Source organism: Phascolarctos cinereus, unplaced genomic scaffold (genome assembly GCF_003287225.1).
Source record: "Phascolarctos cinereus isolate Bilbo 61053 unplaced genomic scaffold, phaCin_HiC Scaffold_1;HRSCAF=81, whole genome shotgun sequence".
Taxonomy (NCBI): domain Eukaryota; kingdom Metazoa; phylum Chordata; class Mammalia; order Diprotodontia; family Phascolarctidae; genus Phascolarctos; species Phascolarctos cinereus.
In genome coordinates this window covers 108,229,689-108,253,227 of record NW_027555514.1, presented here as the reverse complement: position 1 = coordinate 108,253,227, position 23,539 = coordinate 108,229,689, and the positions used below count along the sequence as shown (strand labels likewise).

General features: G+C 41.7%; 1 protein-coding gene across 1 annotated transcript in view; it reads right to left on the bottom strand.

Annotated features, from left to right (window-relative positions):
* SLC13A4 (solute carrier family 13 member 4) overlaps positions 1-14,828 on the bottom strand; it is a 62,130-nt gene extending 47,302 nt beyond the window's left edge. Inside the window, exons 1-2 of the mRNA XM_020998157.2 lie at positions 13,854-14,828; positions 4,598-4,726 (exon numbers count right to left, since the gene is read on the bottom strand). Coding sequence (XP_020853816.1) covers positions 4,598-4,726; positions 13,854-13,952 — 228 coding nt within the window. The 5' untranslated portion in view covers positions 13,953-14,828. The remainder of the gene's footprint in view (positions 1-4,597; positions 4,727-13,853) is intronic.
* Between the last annotated feature and the right edge of the window lie 8,711 nt (positions 14,829-23,539).

Sequence of the window (23,539 nt, the reverse complement as noted above, 5' to 3'; positions counted from 1 at the left end):
GCCTACCTTTTTCATACTGATACTGTCCTGGTGGTGTTGTATGACGATGAACACATGGAACCCCCAACAGGCTCTAATGAATTGAAAATGAGAAGATAATGGAGACACATGTTTGGGGTGGGAGCAGACCACAACAAAGGCTTATGAAGGAGAAGTGTAATAAGTATGGGATGAAGGAACTGTATGGGCAGAAAAGATGGGCTAGTCACATGGTAAGAGCAAAAGATAATTGATGGATAGTACCTGGACTTCACTGGCATCTTTGTGATACTAAAAGAAGGTGAGGAAGGCCCCATTCTGACTAGTGGGAAGATGTGGATTAGAGCAGGGGTGGGAAATCTGCAGTCTCAAGGCGACATGTGGTCCTCTAGGTCCTCAAGCGCAGCCCTTTGACTGAATCCAAACTTCACAGAACAAATCCCCTTATTAAAAGGATTTGTTCTGTAAAACTCGAACTCAGTCAAAGGGCCGCACCTGAGGACCTAGAAGGCCACATGTGGCCTTGAGGCTGCAGATTTCTCACCCCTGGATTAGAGTCACACAGTAAGGGCAGGCATGAATACAATCTTCTTCTTTGGAAAGAATTCTCACATTGATGCAATCATATACGTGCATACACTCATATATACATAAGTTCAGTCAAAGTATACCTTCCTGTAAACTTCATGTCACTAGCCTTATTCTGCCCCCTTGGAACTACATAGAATGTCTAATCTCTCTTCCAAATGACGTCATGCAAGTCTGAAGGCAGTAATCATGTCCCTGCTTTCCACCCCATCTCCCAAAGCCATCTCTAAAAAACTTTTTTTCCCCCTAGATTGAACATGCCCAGTTCCTTCAGCCAATCCCCATACATCATTATAAGACTCCTTGATCATTCTCATTGCCTTTCTTTTGTCATGCTCCAGTTAATAAATGTCTCTATAAAAATGTGGCACCTGAAAAGGAACACGTGGCTTTAGAAGTGGTCTAATACATGTAGAGTACAATGGGACTATTGCCTCCCTTGTTCTGGATGCCTTTATCATACAGACTTATTTCTATACTTGTGCAAGGAAATTTAGAAGGCAACGATGCACTAACTTAGAATCTTAGGGTATTGTCTGGGGCACAGGGAGGTTGTTATTTGCCAAGGTCACAGAACCAGTTTGTGTTAGAGTTGGGACTGGAAACCAGGCCTTTTTTCCCCACTGCCTTTGACAGTCTGGTGAAGCCTGTGGACCCCTTGCCAAAGTAAAGTTTGTTTAAAAAAAAAAGGAAGGAAATGCTAACTTTCAGTTAGAAGTTAGTAAAAATAAAGAACTCTTTTTTCCCACCCCAATTCACAGATCCCCTGAAAGCCATCCATAGTCTCCTTGGGAGTCTGTGGACCTCAGGTTAAGAAGCTTTGTTCTGAGGTTAATCTTTGATCTACTACTCTGCAATGTCTGTCTCTATGCTCTTATGGACACTGCACTTTCTGTAATGTGTTCTAAGAATGAGTTAGCTTTTTTTGGTTGATATGTCAGTGTTGGCCCATATTGAGCTTTTAGTCAACAGCTAAAACCTTTAGGTAGTTTTCACACAAACTATTGACATTTGTTGTCATGACAATTCTTATAATTCCATGTTGTTACAGACACATAGTCTATCTACTATCTATTTGTGTGGTTTTCTCAGAGGATAGAATGGAGCAATACATTGAGAAATATATAATGTATTTCTATTATAAATAAAGCTTCCAAGTGGGATACACAGTTATAACAGTAGGCCCTTGCCTTTCATGCACTTATCAACAAGCTGGGGAGATAAAGGCATATACACAAATATTTACAATATATGGCATGTTATCGTGGTACAGGCAGAAGTGTTATTATAGATGATTTCAGAAGAAGGAGAGGTCATTTCTGGTTGGGGTGAACAGGGTACTCATTGCCAAGGAGGGGGATTGGAGTGCTGTTGGAGGATATGGATTCTGATAGGCTTGGGAAGAACGTATTCTGAATAGGGGTGGAGGTGGCACGGATAAAGGTATAGAGGTGGGAATGGAGACAATAAATAGTGAGCAGCAACTGTTTTTCCCTTTTGTCTTTGTCTACCAGACTGCCTTGCATATAATAAAAGTTTGTGGAGTTGAATTGAGTGGATAAAGACAAAGACTGCTACTGAGACAGCACGTGGGCTGATTTGACTGGAGCAGAAGCTTTCTCCAAAGTCATGCATTCAGCATTAGGAGGATAGAGTTCAAGAGCATAATGGTTGTAGAACTGGTTTCACCATGTGAAGTTAACGAGCTTATTTATACAAAGTTTAAACCGATGTCCTTTGTCTAATTGGCATTGTGCATTAACCAACGAAGTGAAAGTCAAATTAACCAGTCTACCAGTTGCTGGGAAATCAGTACTGGTTATTTTGTGATTCCTGCCCTCTTCCCACAACATGCTCGCCAGAGAGATGAGTATTTTAGCATTTCTAAGGAGAGAAGGAGCCTTTATACTTCATCTAGATAGCTCTCCTCTTCTACTTTTAAGCATCTCTAGCTCTCCACCTTGCCTTATGGTGATGTCACCACAGGCTCTGCCTGTATCTCTTATTGGGTTGACCTTCCTGACTGTTCACGATCATTGGTCCTTTGTTGAACTGTTGCCTAGCAACTCCCTTGCAGCATTCAGAAGCTGACCTAGCTGCTTTTTCCTGGAAGATTCCACTTCCTCAGAGCCCTACGGCCCCATCTCTCCTGTAAGCCTAGGACATGTGTCTGGCCTCTGTCCTATTTACAATGGGTTAAAAAAATTAACGTATTTAATTAAATGTTGGCTTATTTTAAAAATTCTTCCTCTAAGTTAACAGTTTTTAAGAAAAAGAATGGAATGGAAGGATGAGGTCCAGTAGCAAATTTTTTCTTAGGCCCTTTTAGAACAGAGCTGTCAAACAAAGCCCAAACACTCCTGAGTGAAGCCTGAACCAGATTAAAATATATTTGGTTCATATTTAACCAAATAAATAAAACTTCAGTAAAACATAGATTTCCAGGTTACTATGTGGCCTTCAGGGATCCTTATGTATTGGTTAGTAGCTCTGTTTCTTTTTGAATTTGACACTACTGCTTTAGAAGACACTCACCCTTTCCCTTACAAAGTTTTAAATCCAGGAAAGGTTAAAGGTGCCAGGGTATTTATGAACTAGGAAAATGAAGAGCCTGGAGATCATACCTTTTAAGAAGAGATTGAAGCAAATGAAAGTATTTACCCTGGAAAAGTTTGGGGTGGGGGGCATGATAGCTATCTTCAAGTATCTTAAGGATTATCGTGTGAAATAGTGAGAATTGACATGTTTTGCTCTGCCCCAAAGGGCAGGATTAGAAAGAAAGGGCTGAAGCTGCAGAGTTTCAGATTTCCAGATGCTTGACATAAGCAAAGGCTTCTCAAAGTTAGAACTATCAAAAAGTGAAATGGGAGGTAGTGGATTGGGTCTCACCGGAGGTCTTTAGACAAAAAGCGAAATGACCTTTTGTCACTGATTCCACAGAGTGGAATCTTGGTCTGGTATGGATTGGAGTGGATGACCTCTGAGGTCTCTGTGTGATTGTAGGATTTGTTGAACAAAAAGTGTCATTCTCTTTGCTTCTGGGATCCAACTCCATTTTCCTTTCTGTAGGCTTAGGTTGACATTTAAACATAGGTATCTAAGCTTAAACTTACCCAACTTGGACAATTTATGTCAAAGAAGGTGGAAAATGCCTCAAAAAGAGAAAAGGGTGACAGTTTAAGGATACTGAGTGAGGAGAAGCCAATGATTTGAGGCTGACTGAGTCTAAGATGGAGGAGAAAGGAAACGGGATATACGGTAGAGTCATTTGCAATGCTACGTGAGCATTCTGGGAAACTTCATAAAGTCAAGTGATCCATGAGTATTTACTCCTCGATTCTTGGGTTCTTAGTACCGTAGAGAAACATAAAGGAAAGAGCACTTTTCTGAGATGGTTACATTATAATGGAGGTGAGATGGACACATGAAAAAAGATTTTAAAAAATCAGTAGCAACACATCATTAAGCACAAAGCCATATAGTATAAATAAAGTATGCTTGTGCTGAATGGATACAGAATACAGTGGTAATTGGATTTGGGTATAATCATTCAGGAATGGCAGCCTCTCTCTCTCTCTCTCTCTTTTTTTTTTTTGGCTTTTTGGTGAAGCAATTGGGTTTGAGTGACTTGTACACTAGTGTCAAGTGTCTGAGGTCAGATTTGAACTCAGGTCCTCCAGAGTCCAAAGCCAGAGCTCCATCTACTGAGCCACCTAGCTGCCCCTAAAGGCAGCCTTTTTGAACACTTTGAGATCATTAAAGAAGAGAAAGGCAGAACACCTCAAGTGTAAAGGATGGCATGTGTGAAGGTTTACTAGATTGTAAGGTCCATGAGAGCACTTCTATTCACTCATGCTCTGTATATAGTAAATGCTTCATAAATAACTGAATAAAGCTGTGGATTCTTTTTTTCCCCCAGGGTATAAAGAGACCCTTTACTCAAGTGGTAGTTGGGTATGTTTTATTTGTGAAATATTCTGGACCTCTCCCTCCACCTGAAATATTTAAGCAGGGTGCAATGTGATCTCACCTCACTAGATCGGAGGACTCCAAAAAGAGGGTAGAGAAAGGCAGGCACAAGGGCCGCCGCGCCAAGTGGGACCGCTTCTGACACCCAGTACACAGCTGTCACGATCAGGACGTAGGCACACGCAGCCTCCTGCAGGAGAGGAAATGGAGGGATTAGTTGTAGCAAACATCACTCACTGCTCCCTTCCCAACCCTGCCCTAGAAACCAGGATCAACCTAGAGGGTAGGCTGAGGCAGTGGGTGAGCACTTGGGCCCACCAGGTTTGAAAATTGGTTTTGGGATCCATTATAGAAAGCTGTCAAAGCGACACATGAAGTCAGCAGAAGACTCTGCTCTGGTAGTAGGTGGGGAGGGTCTTTTTGTCAGGGGCATCTACCCTCAGTCCACACTTTGGTGGGAGGAGGCTATGGGTATCCCTGCTTCCAGCAGACATCCGACCTATGATCTTATGTGTCAAGTTTGTCTTTGTATGTTATGAAAATTGGCATCAAATGCCCTCTGCTAAGCTGGCATCTTGGAGGATACTGGCAGATCTGCTTGGTCTCAGAGGGCAGACCTAGGAATAATGGGTGGAAATTGTTTGGAGGCAAATTTATCCTTGACATCAGGAAACACTTCCTAACAATGAGAGCTATGCCGAAGGAGAGTAGGTTCCTTCTCACAGGAAGACTTCAAGCAAAGGCTGAATGGCCACTTGTTGGTTGATGCAGAAGATCCTTGTTCAGGCATAGATGGAACTAGATGACCTTGGAGGTCCCTTCACTCTCTGAGATCCAGGAGTAAAATAATACAGTGTATGAGCACTGGGAGCTGAGACAGAAAAGCACCTATAAGAATTCGCAGAGAGTAAGTGGCCTGAGAGACCAAGAGAGCCAGGCACTGGGGCCAAGATTGCCTCAGGTTATGAATGTGGAAGGGGCCTGAGGCTCTGTTCACAAATATGCCACTTCTTATGGATATTTGGGTAGTCGCTACTAATTATTTGAACGGAGTTTAAAATTTTTTAAAAATATTTTAAATTAAATTTTAAATTAAATATTTTAAATTTAGGAGACCAGCCAATTCTATCAAAAATCATCAAATTTGATTTGTGTGCGTACGCACAGTCCAGCAGTTGGATGGCCTGAGTTTTCATCTGGGTTCTTCCTCTCGGTAGGTCACTCACTCACACTTGGAACGCCTCATCAAACAAAACCAGAGTGCCTTTTCTTTCTTCTACCTGTCTCCTGAAACTGTTGAGAGGCTTAGCTAGACCCGGTCAGGAAAAAGGAAGGCTTACTACAAGCCAGCAAGTTCATAGCATCATCGAGTTACAGCTGGAAGGGATCATAGAGGTCGTCCGGTGCAGCCCCTTATTTTTTTTAAATAATATTTCATTTTTATTAAAATTTTTATTTGATTTTTATTGTTTATTTTACTTTAATTTTATCATATATCATACATAATTATATAAATTCATATCTTTGGAGAGGTGCAGAATATTTCACAAATTCACAAATTAATTTATTTTATATAATTATTTATATTATTTTATTTAATATATATTATTTTTACACATAAAGATAATTTTCAGCATCCATTTTTTATAAAATTTTGAGTTACAAATTTTCTCCCTCCTTCCCTCCCCACTCCCTAAGATGATAAGCAATTTGATATAGGTTCAGCCCTCTTATTTTTAAGATAAGGAAACTGAGTCCAGACAGGCTAAGGCTACACAGGTGGCAGAACTGGGATTTGAACCCATTGACTCCCGAGCCAGAAGTCTTGCCACTGTACCACACATGTGGATGCCATCTGGGTGAATGACATCCATGAGGGTCATGTGGTTTTGTTTGGCCACCCAGGGCAGACCCAGGAACAGACGGGCTGAAGTTGTAAGGGATGAATTCAGTCTCAGTGGCAGTAAAAACTTCCTATCAATTACAGCTGTACAGGAGTGCAATGGGCTGCCTCAGGAGAGCATGGCGCCCTCTGCCTTGGGGGTGTTCAAGCCCAGGCTGCGCCTTGTTGGGTATGTTAGAGTGGGGATTCCTTTGGTGTATGGAGTGGACTAGAGTAGCCACCGCGGTCCTTTGCAACTCTCAAATTATGTGATTCTACCTAGGAAACAATATCATCCCAGCAAGACTGTTAATGGAAATATGCTTTGTTGCCCCAAAGACCCTGAAGACTAACATTCTGTTTCACCTTTTTCTCTTTCTTTAAAGCAAAAACAAAACACAAAAAACAAAGAAAATTCAACCTTCCACACAGACGCTCTGTCTCAAAGAAAATCTTTGGTTGCTGAGTTGAGTCTAACTCTTCATGACCCCATTGGGTTTTTTTTGGTTGTTGTTTTTTGGCAAAGATGCTGGAGTGGTTTGCCATTTCCTTCTCCAGCTCATTTTAAAGATGAGGAAACTGAGGCAAATAGGGTGCGCCTAGGGTCCCACAGCTAGTAAGTGTCTGAGGCCATATTTGAACTCTGGGAGATGAGTCTTTCTGACTCTAGGCCTGGTGCTTTATCCACTGTACCACCTAGCTGCTCCATCATTGAGCACTTACCATATACTAGGCACTAGTGCATAGCACAGTGCCCGGTACATCGTAAGTGCTTCAAATGCTTTTTGATTGATTATTATGATTAACACGTATATTCTAAGAAGTTTATGCTTTCTTCTGAGTTTAGTATTTGTATATTGAATATTATATATATATATATATATATGTTCATAACTATCAAATTGAAATAGTCATAAGACCTGATTTGCAATTTACAAAACTCTTTCACATCCCATTCCCTTATTTGAACTTTATAACAGTTCTTTGGAGAGTCAAGGTGCTATCACCGTGGATAGCCAGCCAGCTTCAGAGTCAAGATAACCTGGGTTCAAATCCCTCATACTGGCAGTGGGACCTTGGAGAAGTTATTTCACTTCCTCAGTACCCCCACTAAGGGGCATAGTTAGTGCTTAGCAGAAGGGGCAGAGGAAATTTACTCACTGGGAGTTCCCTATGACAATGAGATCCAAGACTTCATTTTTTATTTTTTATTTTTATTTTTGCTTTTTGGTGAGGCAATTGGGGTTAAGTGACTTGCCCAGGGTCACACAGCTAGTAAGTGTCAAGTGTCTGAGGCCGGATTTGAACTCAGGTCCTCCTGATTCCAAGGCCAGAGCTTTACCCACTGTGCCACCTAGATGCCCCAAGACTTCATTTTTTTTAAAAAAAAGTTCTTTTATTTAGACAGGGCAGACCTCATTATCCTCATTGGATTGTGAGCTCCTTGAGGGCAGGGGCTGTCTTTTGCCTCTTTTGTATCCCTTAGGATGGTGCATGGCACACAACAGGCACTTAATAAATGTTAATTGATTGACTGATTGATTAATAAAGGTGAGAAGGTGATTTACTCAAAGTCACACAGAAAGTAAGTAGTAAAAAGGAGACTCTATCCATGGTGTTTTGGCTCTAAGTATGGGATTCCTTCCATCACATCATTCTGAGGAAGCTCTTAGAGAGCTAGGAAGCAAAATTCACAGAGAATCTGAAATGCTTCTTTAGATAATGGGCCTCCCAACTTCAAAACGGCTCAATTTGTTGGCAAAATAAAGGGGGCTCTTCTGAAATTGTGTTTGGGTTAAATGCATAATACTTGGTTAATGTATTTATTTCGGGGAGGTTTCTTTTTTTATTAATTTATTTTTAGTTTTCAACAATCACTTCCATAAGGTTTTTGTTCTGTTTTGTTTTGTTTTGTTTTTTGGCTAGGCAGTGGAGTTAAGTGACTTCCCCAGGGTCATACAGCTAGTAAGTGTTATATATCTGAGGCCAGATTTGAACTCAGCCAGTGCTCTATCCACTGCACCACCTAGCTGTCCCCATCCATAAGCTTTTGAGTTTCACATTTCCCCCCCCCCGTCCCTCCCAAGCTCCCTCCCCACAACGGTGTGCAATCTGATATAGGCCCTACATATACATTCCTATTAAACATATTTTCACATTAGTCATGTTGTAAAGAAGCATTAGGACCAAAGGGAGGAACCATGAGAAAGAAGAAACAAAACAAAACAGAAGAAAACAAAATAGCCAATAGTATGCTTGATCTGCATTCAAGCTCCATAGTTCTTTCTCTGGATGTGGATGGCATTTTCCATCATGAGACTTTTGGAGATGTCTTAGATCCTTGCATTGCTGAGAAGGGCTAAGTCTATCATTGTTAGTCATTGCACAATGTGGCTGTTACTGTGTACAGTGTTCTCTTGGTTCTGCTCGCTTCACTCAGCATCAGTCCATACAAGTCTTTCCAGGTTTTTCTGAAGTTTGGGGAGGTTTCTTAAGCTGCATGGGAGCAGCTAGGTAGCAATAGATACAGCTCTGGCCCTGGAGTCAGGAGGACCTGAGTTCAAATCCAGCATCAGATACCTAGCTGTGTGATCCTGGGCAAGTCACTTAACCCTGTTTGCCTCAGTTTCTTTATCTATAAAATGAGCTGGAGAAGAAAATGGCAAAATACTCCAGTGTCTTTGCCAAGAAAATCCCAGATGGGGTCATGAAGAGTTGGACAGCAGCAAAGTCACTGTGTATACTGTTTTCTTAGTTTTCCTTACCTCACTCTACCCCAGTTCAGGTAAGTCTTTCCCTATACCATTTTTGTCTTCTCTTAAAAACCGATAATATTCCACTGGGGCAACTAGGTGATACAGTAGATATAGTGCCAGGCCTGTAGTCAGGAAGATTCATCTTCCTGAGTTCAAATCTGGCCTTAGACACTTCTAGCTGTGTGATCCTGGGCAAGTCACTTAGCCCTGTTGGCCTCAGTTTCCTCATCTGTAAAATGAGCTGTAGAAGGAAATGGCAAACCACTCCAGTATTTTTGCCAAGAAAACACCAGAGTCCCATAGAGTCAGTCACAACTGCAATCACTCAGCCACAATGACAACAACTCTTAAGCTGAATGCAGTCAGTCCCCCTTCCTCTCCCCCTTTTCCACATAAAATTCGGTTCTGGGTTCCTAGCTCTTGTGTACTTGTGAGTCAGAGATGAAGGGAAGGTCTCTGGGAACAGCCCCAAGTGCCACCCCTGAGAGCACTGTGCTTGGGCTCAGGAGCAATATCAGTGCCCTGGGGACTTAGGCAGGTCAAGCAATCAAATCCAGTTGGGGATTTCCAGGAGTAAGCCTTAATACTAATGCTGTCTTTATTTCCTGAGGTGCAGTCCAGGTTGAAGGAAGAATTAAGGCTCCAAAGAACCTCTCTCAGAACTAATAAATATAGATTTAAAAATGTGAATGTTGAAAAAAAAAAGCCAAAGGAGATAAAAGAGACGATAAGCCAGAGTCTGGGAAGCAGAAGGCCAAGCACCAAAACTCACACATAATCTGAAAACCAGGCAAAACAGAGATTCCCTAGGGATTTTTTCCCTACCTTACTTCATCATCCTCTTTTCCTCTTTCATTTCTCTTCTGTTTTCCCTCTCCCTAGCTCTTTCCTTCTCCCATCTTTTTCCTTTCTCTTTCTTTCCTTTCCTTGCTTTTGATTGTCCTAGTGAACATGAATGCCTAATGACAAAGCCTCTCTGCCTTCTTGCCTTTAGTGTGCATATGATCTCCCACATCCAGAGCCATAACAAGGGTTGAGCAACTGATGTCTTACCTCAGGGTGCTGAAATTTAGAGGGTATCACTACTTTCTCTCTCTGTCTTCTCCCCGGAATAATTAATTGAAATAGTAATTACCAGACCCTGAGCATTGTTAATAACACCCATCTGTGAGCCGCTATCATAACTAATTTCCACTCCCATTTAACTGAATTACCTCTATTATTTTTTCTTTTTTTTTCCTCTATTATTTTTAAAATTACAAATTGCACAGCAAATTTGAGGGTTTTTTTCCCCTGCAATATGTTCTGGGAAATGAAATTGTGAGTTATAGCTCTGCCTACTACCCCCACCCCATATGTCACATTTTGCTTCTGGAAGACTTTTCTCGCTATAGGTCACAGAAAAATTCGACATCACAAGTTGAAGCTAAAGAATGAAGAGGGGAGGGGCAGCGAGGTGGCTCAGTGGATAGAGCGCTGGCGCTGGATTCAGGAGGACCCGAGTTCAAATCCAACCTCAGACACATAACACTAGCACACAGATTACACAGATCCTGGGCAAGTCACTTCACCCCATTGCCCCCCCCCCAAAAAAAAGAATGAAGAGGGGTGACTAACACAGCCCTAGAGTGCTTTTGACTGATAATATTAATAGCTGACATTTGCAGAGCCCTTTATAGTTTATAATAGACTTTATATTCAATTGATCCTTACTGTAGTACTAAGAGGTAAACAGCAAAAGTATAATTATGTTTGTTTCACAGGTGAGAAAATTGAAATATGGAGAAGTTAAGTGAGTTGCTTGAGATCTCACAACTACTAAGGTACAGAGCTGGAATCAAAGCAACATCTAAATTCTCTTCCATTAGACCACACCATCTCTCATGACGGCTGCTCCCTTGAACAGAAATGTAAGAAACTGTAAAGTTGTATTGGAAGAGGAGAATGATTTCTTCTGGAGAGAAGTTTCTAGTGACCTCCGACACATCAAATTGAGGAGATTATTAATAGGTCCCCCTTTAATTTCATTTGTTCAGTTGTTTCAGTTGTGTTCCACTCTTTATGAACCCATTTGGGGTTTTCTTGGCAAAGGGTCCAAAGGCCCTAGGGCAGCTAGGTGGCACAGTGGATGGAGTGCTGGGCCTAGAGTCAGGAAGACCCATTTCCCTGAGTTCAAATCCAGCCTTAGACATTTACTAGTTGTGTGACCTTGGACAAGTCACTTAACTCTGTTTGCCTCAGTTCCTCATCTGTAAAAATGAGCTGGAGAAGGAAATAGAAAACCATTCCTGTATCTCTACCAAAAAAACCTTATATGGGGTCACAAAGAGTTGGACAAGATTGAACAACAATTTAATTTCATCTTGACAGATTCCCCTCCTCTGCATTTGGATTAAAGAGAGGCATCTGGGGACAGAGGAGTGGATTTGGAGTCTGGAGCCCTGGGGTTCAAGTGCTACACCAGACGTTAGCTGTGCAGGCACATACTGGGCAAGTCATTTAGTCTCTTACAATTTCAATGTCCTCATTGGCAAAATAGAGTTAGTAGTATTTGCACTCTCTGCTTCACAGAGTCGTTGTGGGGAAAGCATTTTTTTCAACCTCCAAGAGCTATTTAAATGGGGATTATTATTAAATAGAAAACCAGGTGGTGGCAAGGGGATGTGGGGAGAGTGGAGGTTCGAAAAGTTTGAGCAGCACTCTTTGGCTAGACAATCTCAGCCAAACCTTAATCAGCTTCTCTCTACCTCTCTAGGGGTGTATTCATTGAAAGATTTAAGCCAGCTTGTTTCCAAGAGGAACCATCCTAATCGCCTCTATTTAACTTTTTTTTTTCTTGGCTTAATCTTAGTGACCAGTTTATTATAGCTAAGGGGAAGATGATTTTTTTTTTGGTTTTGGTTTTTTTCCACCTTCTCTCCTTATCCAGTATCTCAAAGGGTTGGACCAGTTTGATGGAAATTTATCAAGTCATAGCTTACTGAGGACTATAGGACTAAGGACTGTGTTTGAAGAGGACAGGAGAAGGGGGGGGGAGGAGAGGCAAGTGGTAAGTCTGAGAGGAACTCAATGTGGGGAGCCAAAACAGTCTCTGCTCAGAGGATGCCGACTGATCTGTTTCCATGAACCCCGCTGAAAGTCAAGGTCATGCTTTAGGGACTTAGGGATCTTCTTTGTTTTTGAATGTGTCATTAGTTAGTCCACGTATTTTGTTTCTCTGCTTCCAAGAGCACAGAGGGGAAATCCACAAAGAACAAAAATAAGCAGACGAATCATGTGCCTAAGATCAGGGCAAAAAGCCACACTGGAATTTTGTTTTGTAGTATCCTCTGGAGTAAGAATTCCAATGAAGGTTTGGCTTTCTGGGGCCCACTGTGACCTGAGTGCCAGAGAAGTGGATCCCCAAACTCTGGCCTGCTGGCCCAAGAAACTTTACTGGAACTGAGTTTGGTCCCTGAAAGCTAAATCTTGACATTTATTGTCAGAGCAAGATACAAGATCATAAGATTTAGAGCTGGGAGGGAGCTTGGAAGTCACTTATTCTAACCATTTTATTTTAAAAAGCAGGAAACTGAAACCCAGATAGATGAAATGACTTGCTGAAGGTTACCAGGGTGTTAAGTAGCTGGTGTGGGATTTGGATTCAGGGCCTCTGATTTCAAATCTGGTATACTTTTCTGGATACCAAGATGACTATTCCATAGCATTTCACTCTATCAAGCACCATTCATTACAAGGCCTAGCCAATGGTTCTTAACCTGAGGTCTAAGGAAACATTTCATTGAACTTGGATGGGGAAAAAAAAATCCATCTTTATTTTCACTAAGCTCTACCTGAAATTTAGTATTTCCTTTAATTATGAATTTTTAAAAACCTGGTTATTTTGAGAATGAGTCCATAGGCTGCTGAAGGGGTCCAAGATACAGAAGCAGTTACAAACTCCTGGTCTGTCTAGCCTATGCCTCTAGCACTTCTCGGATCATGCAGCTAAAGCTGGAAGGAACCTTAGAAGCCATCTAGTCCTGTCCCCTCATCTTGCAGATGAGGTAACTGAGTCCCAGGAGTGGGTAAGTGACTTGCCCAAGGTCACACAAATAGTAAAACTTCAGAGGTAGGATTTGAACCTAGATTCTCTGACTTTGGAACCACTATGTGTTTCACTATGCCACATGGCAGCCACGTGATAATTCCCACCAAATATAAGTTCATTATTAGTTATGGGATCTAGCCCCGGACCGAGCCTCCGAGTTCATCTTAGCACACATTTTACAGATGAGCATCATTACCCATTTCCACAACTTGTAAAAGGTCCTTGTTTCCTGTCCCTGAAGATGCTGTCTTATAGAAGTGAATGGCTTTTTCTGTCTCTTTGTCTCAAACCATCTCTTTTCTTTGACCTGTCTCTGTGACCTCACTGGTGGTAGCACAGGCACACCAAAAGGGCTATGGTGAGAAGCACGGCCATTTCAAGTTGGGGAATTCTTTAGCATTCTCCCCTAAATGCAAACCAGTCATTCCTTAAAGGAATGGTCAAAAGTCCAAGTACTGGGGTCTCATTGCTACAGAAGCATCCAAAGGGCTCCACCCTTCCTTCGTCTGATAGATGGTGACCCCTTCTCCCATTCCCCATGCAGTTGTAGCTCATGTAGACATTGGGAGGAAACAAATGAGATACTTACGCTATTGGGGTGTAGAATCGGTAGAGGCAGCAGCAGAAGTGGGATGAAGATGACCAGCAGCAAATTCTTCACTTTAAGCAATTCCTTCAGAAAGGCCATTGTCCACTCTTCCTCCTTGCCCTCTTGTTGACCTACCTGCTCCCCTCCTTTTGTTCAGCTTTACTTTGCCCTTATCAAAAACCCTGACTTTCTTCCCCCTCTCCAGTTCAAAAAAACCCCCCAAATAAACAGCACCACCAACAAGCCTTAAATATTTCTTGTCTCCCTTTTTAAGTAGCACCCCCTTTGAGGCAGCAGAGTTTAGTGGTGACTCTGCCTTTATCCTGATTAAAAAAACCAAAAAAGCACCTAGAAATGGTAGCAAGGCCTCTATGCCCCTGAATGCTTTAGGTGGGATTGATGAGCAGGAATAGGGAATTGGCCAAGGATTACAAACTGGGACATAGTGATTTCCGTCTTTGTTTTGGCTTGGGTGAATTAGCATGGGCAATCCTATAACTTGGTCCCAGCATTTTGGCAATTGTCTTCTTCCATGGAATTTTTTTTTAATTGTTTGTTAATTCTAAGTCTGACTCTAGGAGAATCACAGGGGAGCTTATTATTATTATTATTATTATTATTATTATTATTTTTAAAGAAAGCCTGAGGACCCTGTGATTTCTCTTGGTCACTTCCCTTGATGGTTATTTCCAGAGAGCCCAGTCTCCCTCGGCTACCTCTGCTCTCTTTGATTCTATGAAATCTATCTTCTCCTTCACTTTAAGTAACCAAACAAATGAGAAAGACCAGAGCTGGATGGAGGAAGATGATGACATCAGATAAGGCTGATTTTCTTTCTTCTAGGGCTTGCCACCATGCTAGATTCAAATTCTTCCCCTTCAAATTGATTTCCTACTTATAATTTACCTTTTCCCTACTTCCTGAGCCAGGGCCTCCCAGACAAATCCCTGAAGACATTCCTTTCTGGAGCGAGATAAAAAGCTATTGGGGGACCCTCCTTTGCTTCAAAGCCACCTATGAAAAAGTCTGGAAGAGAATAGTGGCCCTGCCCCAACTCCCCAAGCCAATCAGGGTGTTTCAAACAATGACCTAACTTTTCTTCCTCAAGCCTTCTTCTGATTGGTCACAGCAGGGCCCTGTATCTGCTGACTTTGGAAAATAGCAGCAACTGGCAAAGCTTATTTTTAATACCTTTTTGTAACATTCCAAGGGCAGAAATAACAATCCTCCTCCTCAACGTAATGCCACTTCTCTAAGTGAACACTGTTTTCTGGTTTGAATGCATGGGCTTAGGACTTTCCCTGGGAGCTATCACAGGTCCCTCAGTCCAGTTGTAGGCAACAGAGTCCTTTGGAAGTTGTGTTAAAAGCCCAGGGCCAGGCACAGTGAGGCGTGTGTTGCCTAGGACCTGGGGGAAACTAATGGCCTGGAGCAGTGAAAGACTTTGGAAGCTGAGATTTGGGGGTTATGATGCAGCCCTACTGCAAGTCAGAAAGACTTCCTCTGGGACTCTGAGAAAGTTGCAACTTTCTCCAGGTCAGTGAGTAGTTGTTTCATAGAAGACAGCTGTCTGTCTCCTCTATGTGTCTTCCAAGGTCCCATCAGAGGAATTGGGCTGACCTTGCAGTAAAAGAAATTTATATCAGGATGAAAGAGCCCATTAGTGAGGCTCTCAGAATCTTCTTGTGAAGAATGGTGGACTCTACTAGGTTTTAGCAGCTTAGCCTTTGGAGATCCCTTCTGGCCCAAGATTTGGATGGACTCATACTGCAGTGGAGTGAAGAGGTAGTTCATATTGATCACATTGTCTCTGAGTTGGCAATCAGTCAGTCAGTCAGTCAGTTAACAAGCATTTATTAAGTACTTACTATGTGTAAGTGCTATGTATCTTACTATGTGTTAGGCACTGTGCTTAACACTGGGAGCGCAAATAGAAGCAGAAAGACATTCTCTGCCCCCATGGAGCTTACATTCTAAAGGGAGAAGACAACACATAAAAGGGAACTGAAAGTGTGTGTGTGTGTGTGTGTGTGTGTGTGTGTGTGTGTGTGTGTGTGTGTGTGTGTGTAGCATCAGGAGAAAAGGTAGTTGGCGTTCAGGAATGACAGAGAAAGTCCTATAGAGATGAGTCAGGTAGAAAAGGATAGAGGCAGAGGTCATCTAGTCTAAATTGTAATTCAGCAGGAATTCCCTATTATAAAATCCCTTGCAAGTCAGTGGACTTGTGTTCAAATCATGGCCTTACTGCTTACTATTTGTGTGTGACTGGGCAAATTGCTTCATCCTCAGGGCCTCAGTTTCCTCATTTGTAAAATGAGGGGGTTGGACAGTTCTAAATTCTGCGATCTCTTCCCAGACGTTTCCAAACCATGTTGACTCTCCCTTTGGGCTTTTATCTTAGTCTTTTTCCCATCCGATCCTAGACTCTGTCCCTGGGAGTCTGGGCTTTGAGAGGGGAGCTTCTGCCTAATTTTGCCTATACCCAGGCCACCATGACACTCCAGGTCATGTTTATATGATGTGCTTTCCCACACATACTCCCCTCCTACTTTCTAGCTTGCCTTGATGTCTTGATATCTCCATCATTAGAATGTAAGCTCCTTGTGGGTCAAGATTGGCTTGCTTCCTTGTATCTATATCGCCAGACATTAGCTAGCATAGTGCCTGGTACAGAGGAAGCATGCAATAAGTAAGTTCATTCATTTTATGGCTCATTGGCTAGAGTGGTGGTCAGCAGTTGAAGGACCATGTGTTAAGGAGGCTGAGAACATTCCTAGTAATTCTTTACCTAATCTTGAAGACAGAGGAATCCAGGTAAGGAGCTGCTGAAGAAAGGAAAGGGATGGGGTAGAGGTAGTCTAGGTGGGTGGAAGAGGAGGAAAAAAGAATTACTCGAAGAGTGTGGAAGAGGACTCATTCAATCCTCCATTCATTACAAGACTTCCACCAGCAGATGGGATTTCAAGGGGCTCTTGAACGTGTATGGGAAAAGCAATACATCTTGATTTTCACTAACTTTCACAAACTATGATCTAGCCAAGCTATTCCCTGTGCACGATACACCATCTCCTGACTCTGTGCTCCCCTTTGAATGCTCCCCCTTCTCCCTTTTGCCTCTTGAATCCCTGGCTCCCTTCAAGGATACAGCTGTGTGATCCTGGGCAAGTTACTTAACCTCTTTGCCTCAGTTTTCTCATCTATCAAATGGGGATAATAAGAACACCTGCCTCCCAAGGTTGCTGTGAGGATAAATGAGATAATATTGGTAAGGGACTTCACAAACCTCCAAGCACTATTTAATGTTATTGTGGTTGTTATGATCATGATTATGATTATTAAAGGTGGTTCCTGATTTCCCAGGTTGTTAGTGTTCTCTATGATTTTGTGTCTGTTTTGTGTTTATTTAACTATAACTTCTTGTATCTGTCTCTCTTCTCCCCCCTCTCAGTAGAACATAAGCCCTTTGAGGACTGGGATTATTTAGTTGTTTTTTTCCTTAGTATTTGCAGAACCCAACACAGTGCCTAGAACATAGTGGGCACTTAATTATTTTTTATCACATTGAAGTTGAATTTTCTTTTATATTTATATTTGTATTTCCTAGGAACTTGTCTCCCCCTGGTCCTACTTCCAAGTCCTTTGGAGAAAAGGCAGACACTACCACCTTTTTATATCTCTTGTCTTGTTGGTTACCATTAGAGAAAGCCCTTAAGGCTGTCTAAGGGTGAATAAGAAATAAATCATGTAATTAAACTGAGGTCAGATTTATTGTCACCCCATGCCTCGTCATGAAGTGGTGAGTGAATCCCTGTTTGAGGTGATAGGTAGTATAATGTAAATTGGATGCAGTGGATAGACAGCCAGCTCTGGAGTCACAAAGACTCCTCTTCCTGCATTTAAATATGGTCTCAGATACTTACTAACTGTGTGACCCTGGGCAGGTCACTTAATCCTGTTTGTCTCATCTGTAAAATGAGCTGGACAAGGAAATGGCAAACTACTCCAGTGTCTTTGCCAAGAAAACCCCAAATGGGGTCAAGAGTTGGACATGACTGAACAACAACAAATACGAATTACTTCTCTTATTTAGAGTTCCCATCCTGTTCATAAATAATAGCAAAATTTGTTGATTTAAGGGAGATTTAAGAAAGGCAGCAGGTCAGGGTACAAAAGATGAGGGGAAAATCAGTAGTCCCATGGTCCGTCCCCACTGATCCTGAAGTGACAGCCTCATTCAGTGTCATTGGCTCTATGTCTCAGCTTCCAGAAGTCTAAGGTACTCCACTGACATCAGGTATAAATAATGGCCTACATACCTGCCATCCACTAATCTGCTCCTCTTTGTCACACTTCCTACCCTCTCCCCTTAGAATCTCATTGTGGGCAAGAAGGGTCCATGAGGGCATAATCTAGATCTCTTGTTGCAGTGAGGATTCCATGTTGATTCAGTTGAACACAGCTCTTTGGTGTAGGTCATACTGTTTGTGGTCAAAAAGCCTCAGAAAGGAGGTGCCTTCCTTGTGCCTTCTCAATTCAGGTGACCGGGAACCCATGTCAACAATCTGAGTCAGGTCCCTTAGCCAATCAAGGAGAGTTTCAACTGTTACAGAGAGTTTTAAGACCTCTAAATGAAAAGAACTAGCCAAATCTTCATGGAGTAGGGCCTTAGGAAAAGCTAGCCCAGCCTACAGGGCAGAGCCCTGGGCAACATTTCTCCTATTGCACTGAAAAAACCCCCAAAACTTTGAGGCCATTTGTGAAGAGCTCCCACTCTTCTCCTCCATATCTCATATCACCTAGTTGCCTTCTGCAACTACCTCTTTACTTTACCTCTGTTTAGATAATGAAATGGCCCTTCTCCTTGCCAAGGCAAACCCTTCTATGTGCACAAGTGATCCATTCCACTCTGTCTTCTACAGCAGATTGTTGCCTCTATCATTCACATTTTCTCACTGATCTTCAATTTCTCCCTGTCCTTTGGCTGCTTCCCTACTATCTACCCATGTCTTCCCCATTCTTGAAAACACCCTCACTTGATCCATCCTTTCCCAGTAGTCATCATCCAATATCTCTCCTCCCTTTTGCAGCTAAACTCTTTGAGAAGGCTGTCTACAGTGGGTGTCTGCACTTCCTTTCTTTTCAATCCCTTCTTAACTCTCTATAATCGGACTTTGGATCACATCATTTAACCAAAAATTTTGTCTCCAAAATTGCTAATGATCTCTTTTGCCAAATCTAATAGTCTTTTCTCAATCCCCATCTTTCTTGACCTCTCTGTGGTCTTTGACGTTGTCAATTATCCTCTTATTGATAATCTCTTCTTTCTAGATTTTTGGGAAACTACTTTCTCCTGGTTCTCCTTCTGCCTCTCTGACCTTTCCTCAGTCTCTTTTGCTGGATTTTGATCCAAGTCATACTAGCTAACCATGGGTATCCCATAGGGCTCTGTCTTGGGCCTTCTGTCCTATTCTCTTTCTATATTATTTAACCTGGTGATCTTATCGGCTCCCATGGATTCAATTATCATCTCTATTCTGATGATTCTCAAATTTACTTCTCCAACTCTAACCTCTCTGCTGGCTTCCAGCCTTGTGTCTCTGTCTATTGGACATCTCAAACTGGATGTCCTATAGACATCTTAAATCAACATGCCCAAAATTCAATTCATTATCTTTCTCTCAAATCCTCCCCTTTTCCTAACATTTCTATTACTGTTGAGGGTATCACCATCCTACAAGTTACCCAGCTTTCATGTCAGTTTGATCCTCAACTCTTTACTCTCAGCCCCCTATATCTATTGCCAAGGCCTGTTGATTCTACCTTCGTAACAGCTCCAGCACATGCTCCTTTCTTTCCTCTGTCACTGCTATCACCTTGGTACAGGACCTCATCCTGGACCAGTGCAATATCCTGCCAGTTGGTCTTCCTACCTCAAATCTCTCCCCGGTCCAGTCCATCCTTTACCCAGCTGTCGACCTGATCTTCCTAAAGCACAGCTCTAACTACTTCAGCCTCCTATTCAATAAACTCCAGGGGTTCCCTAGTAGGATCAAGCAGAAAATTCTCTGACTTTCAAAGTTATTCATATCCTGGCCCCTTTCTACCTTTCCAGGCTTCTTACATATTATTCCCCTCCACGTACATACTTTATGATTCAGGGACACTGGCCTTTTTGCTCTTCCTTAAACAAAACGTTCCATCTCATAACTCCAGGAATTTTCACTGTGCCTAGAATTTTCTTCCTACTCATCTCTCCCCCTGGCTTCTTTCAAGTTCCAGTTAACCTTCTCCACGAAGCTTATTCTGACCCTCCTCAGCTCTGGTGCCGTCCCTGTGGACTGTTTCCAATTCGTCCTGTAGATAGTTTATTTACACCTAATTGTTTGCAGATTGAATCCCCCATTAAACTGTGAGTTCCTTGAGAGCAGGGTCTCTCTTTTACCTTTCTGAACATCCCTAGAGCTAAGCATGGTGCCTGGTACCTACTATTCAGTTAATAAATATTTATTGATCGACTGACTGACATTTTGGCCTTATTTCTATCCTGGCTTTTAAGACTCAACTTGGGCCATGAAGTATGTGACATGTTTTGGCTGCCAACATTGAAAAGACTGGGTAATAAAATAACAAATATCTGGGTCTCGGGCTGCCATGTGCCAAGATCCCAAAGCAGCTGCTGGAGTCAGCATGTGTTATTAAACTTTTAAAGCACTTTAAATTTCTCAGTAAAATAACCTGAGAAAACAGACCAGAGAGATTTGTCAGTCTGGAGCACATGGAACAGCATCTTTATTACATTATATATGATAAGCTATTAAATAAAAATGGGAAGGTGAGTCACACAACAAGGTCAGGAGTTCTCTTTTGGGGCTCTATTCATTTCCAGAAGAAGCAAATCATTTCCACAGTCTGATTTTGTAAGACACATAGGAAATCCAGATGGATTGGGAAGTTAGAGATCCTTTCAGAATTCTTCAGTCTTTGTTTTTTTTAAAGGAAGCTAACCTTAGGCTAGCTTATACATGGAAGCCCATTCCTACAATGAACCCCCAATTCCATATTCTCTTTTCCTCTATCATGGATGAGAGGGCATGGCAGTGAAAGTTAATGAACACATTACTGTGATTCCTCAGTATCTAGTACGGTGCTCTGTCCACATAGGTTTCTTGTACTGCTCTCTCTCTCTTTTTTTTTTTTTGGCTAGGCAGTGGGGCTAAGTGACTTGCCCAGGGTCACACAGCTAGTAAGTGTTATGTGTCTGAGGCCGGATTTGAACTCAGTTCTTCCTGAATCCAGGGCTGGTGCTCTATCTGCTGTGCCACCTAGCTGCCCCTCCACATAGGTTTCTTAAAACTTATTGACCAACTGGTTGAGTGCCTAGAGAATGGCATAAGGATGACTTCTAGAATATCTTAGCTTTCAAAATTTCCTAGTAAAAATTATCCAGGAGAACTATGTAGAAATGGGGCAAAAAATGTTGCTGTATATGGCAAATTCCAAATGGGCACAACCCAATGACCATTTTATTGTGACCATAATGTTCGGAGCAAGGAGCTAATAAGCTAATAATATTTGGGCCAGCTAGCTTTGCTGTATTCATTGGATTCTGGTTTTTGATAGGGGAAAAGTGTGTATATTGATTTTGTATGTAGAGGTAAGGGAGGCTTTCAGAGGTTTTTCTGAGTTTTAAAAAAAAGGTTTGGCTTATATCTGAGCAAATTCAATGCATAAAAATTGATTACCTAAAACTTACTTTCAAGAAGAGCTTTATTTTTTTAACGTTTCCCTCTATATATCTTCAATTATTGCCTGCCACATGGAATTTTGAATCTTTGAAAGGACATTATATGTTTTACATTTTCAGTTAATGAATAGGTAGGTCATATCAATACATTTGCACCATAATTTGTGGTCAAAATATTCAGTCAGATTTGTCTCTATAGTATCCTAATTGATAGCTATTTAGAAATCTTTGTCCTCAGAGTCTAGGATGCACTGTGCCTGGCATGTAGGTGATTAATAAATCCTTACTGAATGGGGTGGAATGGAATGAAATTGATGTATCTGCCTCTGTAATGGATTGGTTTGATCATAAGTTATGGTGAGAATAATTCTTGGAAATGTTCTGCTGCTTTGTGGGTAAATGCAGCTCCAGAGTAGAGTATTGGAAAGAGCAGGCCTAGAACATTCTTTCAATACCTGGTCATTAGATAGAGTTCCTCAGGGCTTGGGCCACTGCTGCTTAGGAAAGGAGCAAACAGTGCAGTTACCCTATAAGCTATGGGACAGATACCTAATTGCTTCCCTGGAGAGTCTAAAACTATGCAGACATGAGCATCTTGGTATTTTGAAGTAATTAACTGCTTCCCATTCCCCCAAGAACACACTGAAAAAAGAGTATCATATTAATTAGGAAAGAGACTTTGAAGACAGATCTAGGGAGACAAAAACAGAGCTGACTGAGATAAACAGAGTCAGGCATAGACATCCAGAGGTGTGAACACAGATATCTCCTCCCTCTCATCCCCCCAAAAAATCAAAGGGAAAGAGATCGAAAGAGAAAAGTGAAGGAAAGCATCTCAGCTTGTGAGATGTTCCATTTTCTCTAGGAAAAACAGAAAGAACAATGGTGCATAACAAGGGACACAAAGATAGAGAGATAGAGACAGAGAGAGACAGACAGAGAGATAAAGAGAGACGGACAGAGACAGAGACAGACAGACAGGTATTGACGTTGCTTTTCTGAGCCAGAGCAAGATAGAGCTGTGGAGGTTGGAGCAGAGATATGTAGCATTTTTTGATGGTGAGTACTTTCTTCCTGCCAGCCTACTACTATGTCTCTGAAAAAGCTATTTGGCTTGGGTATACAAAGCTTCATTTATCCCAAGATTTATGGAAATCCAGACCAGACTTTTATCATTATCAAATCACAGTCCTTAGAGTCGAACTTGAGATAACCAAATTCAAGGCCTCAAAGTCCTGCTTATCTTGAGGTCAGAATTGGAGCAACTTCAACCCTTTAAAAGATAGCAATGAACTTGGAGGTAAGCTGAAAGGATCGCTTTGCTGCTGAAATAGCTATTTACAGAGGTCCTTGAAGGAGGTCCCTACTCAGAAAATTGACTGACTTACTCAGCATGCAATTCTGACAGAGTGAGTTATATGATTTCCTGGCCCATAGAAAGTTAGAAATAACAGGCAGGGAGGAAAGGATATAATAGGAAAAAAGTAAAAACTGATAGCCTGATGGTCAGGGAGGAGACAGAACAATTTAAAAGCCAAACACAAAACTAGCAAAACACAGCAGCCTGGGAACATTTAGTGGAGGGGCAAATATCCCTGCATTCCTCATAGCCCCCAGAGGGGATTATCACATTACAGAATACAGTACAAAAATTGATGATCATAATGAACTACAATGAATCAGAGAAAATATTTAAGTTATTTTCAGGATTCTCTGTTTAAGAAGGCAGGGAAGTATTTAATACTTTCAAGAAAGATTTCTATAGAAAAGGGTTCAATATAAAAGACTTGGCAGGTGAAGCGGGATCTTTTAGTTATCTGGAAAATTGACGTATCTAGTTCCCTCCTTTGTAATGCTAGAAATTAAGGTGTTACTGTATTTTGCTCTAGTCCAGACTTAGATAGGGTCAGACCTCAAAAGTGCTGGTGTTTTATCTGGCATA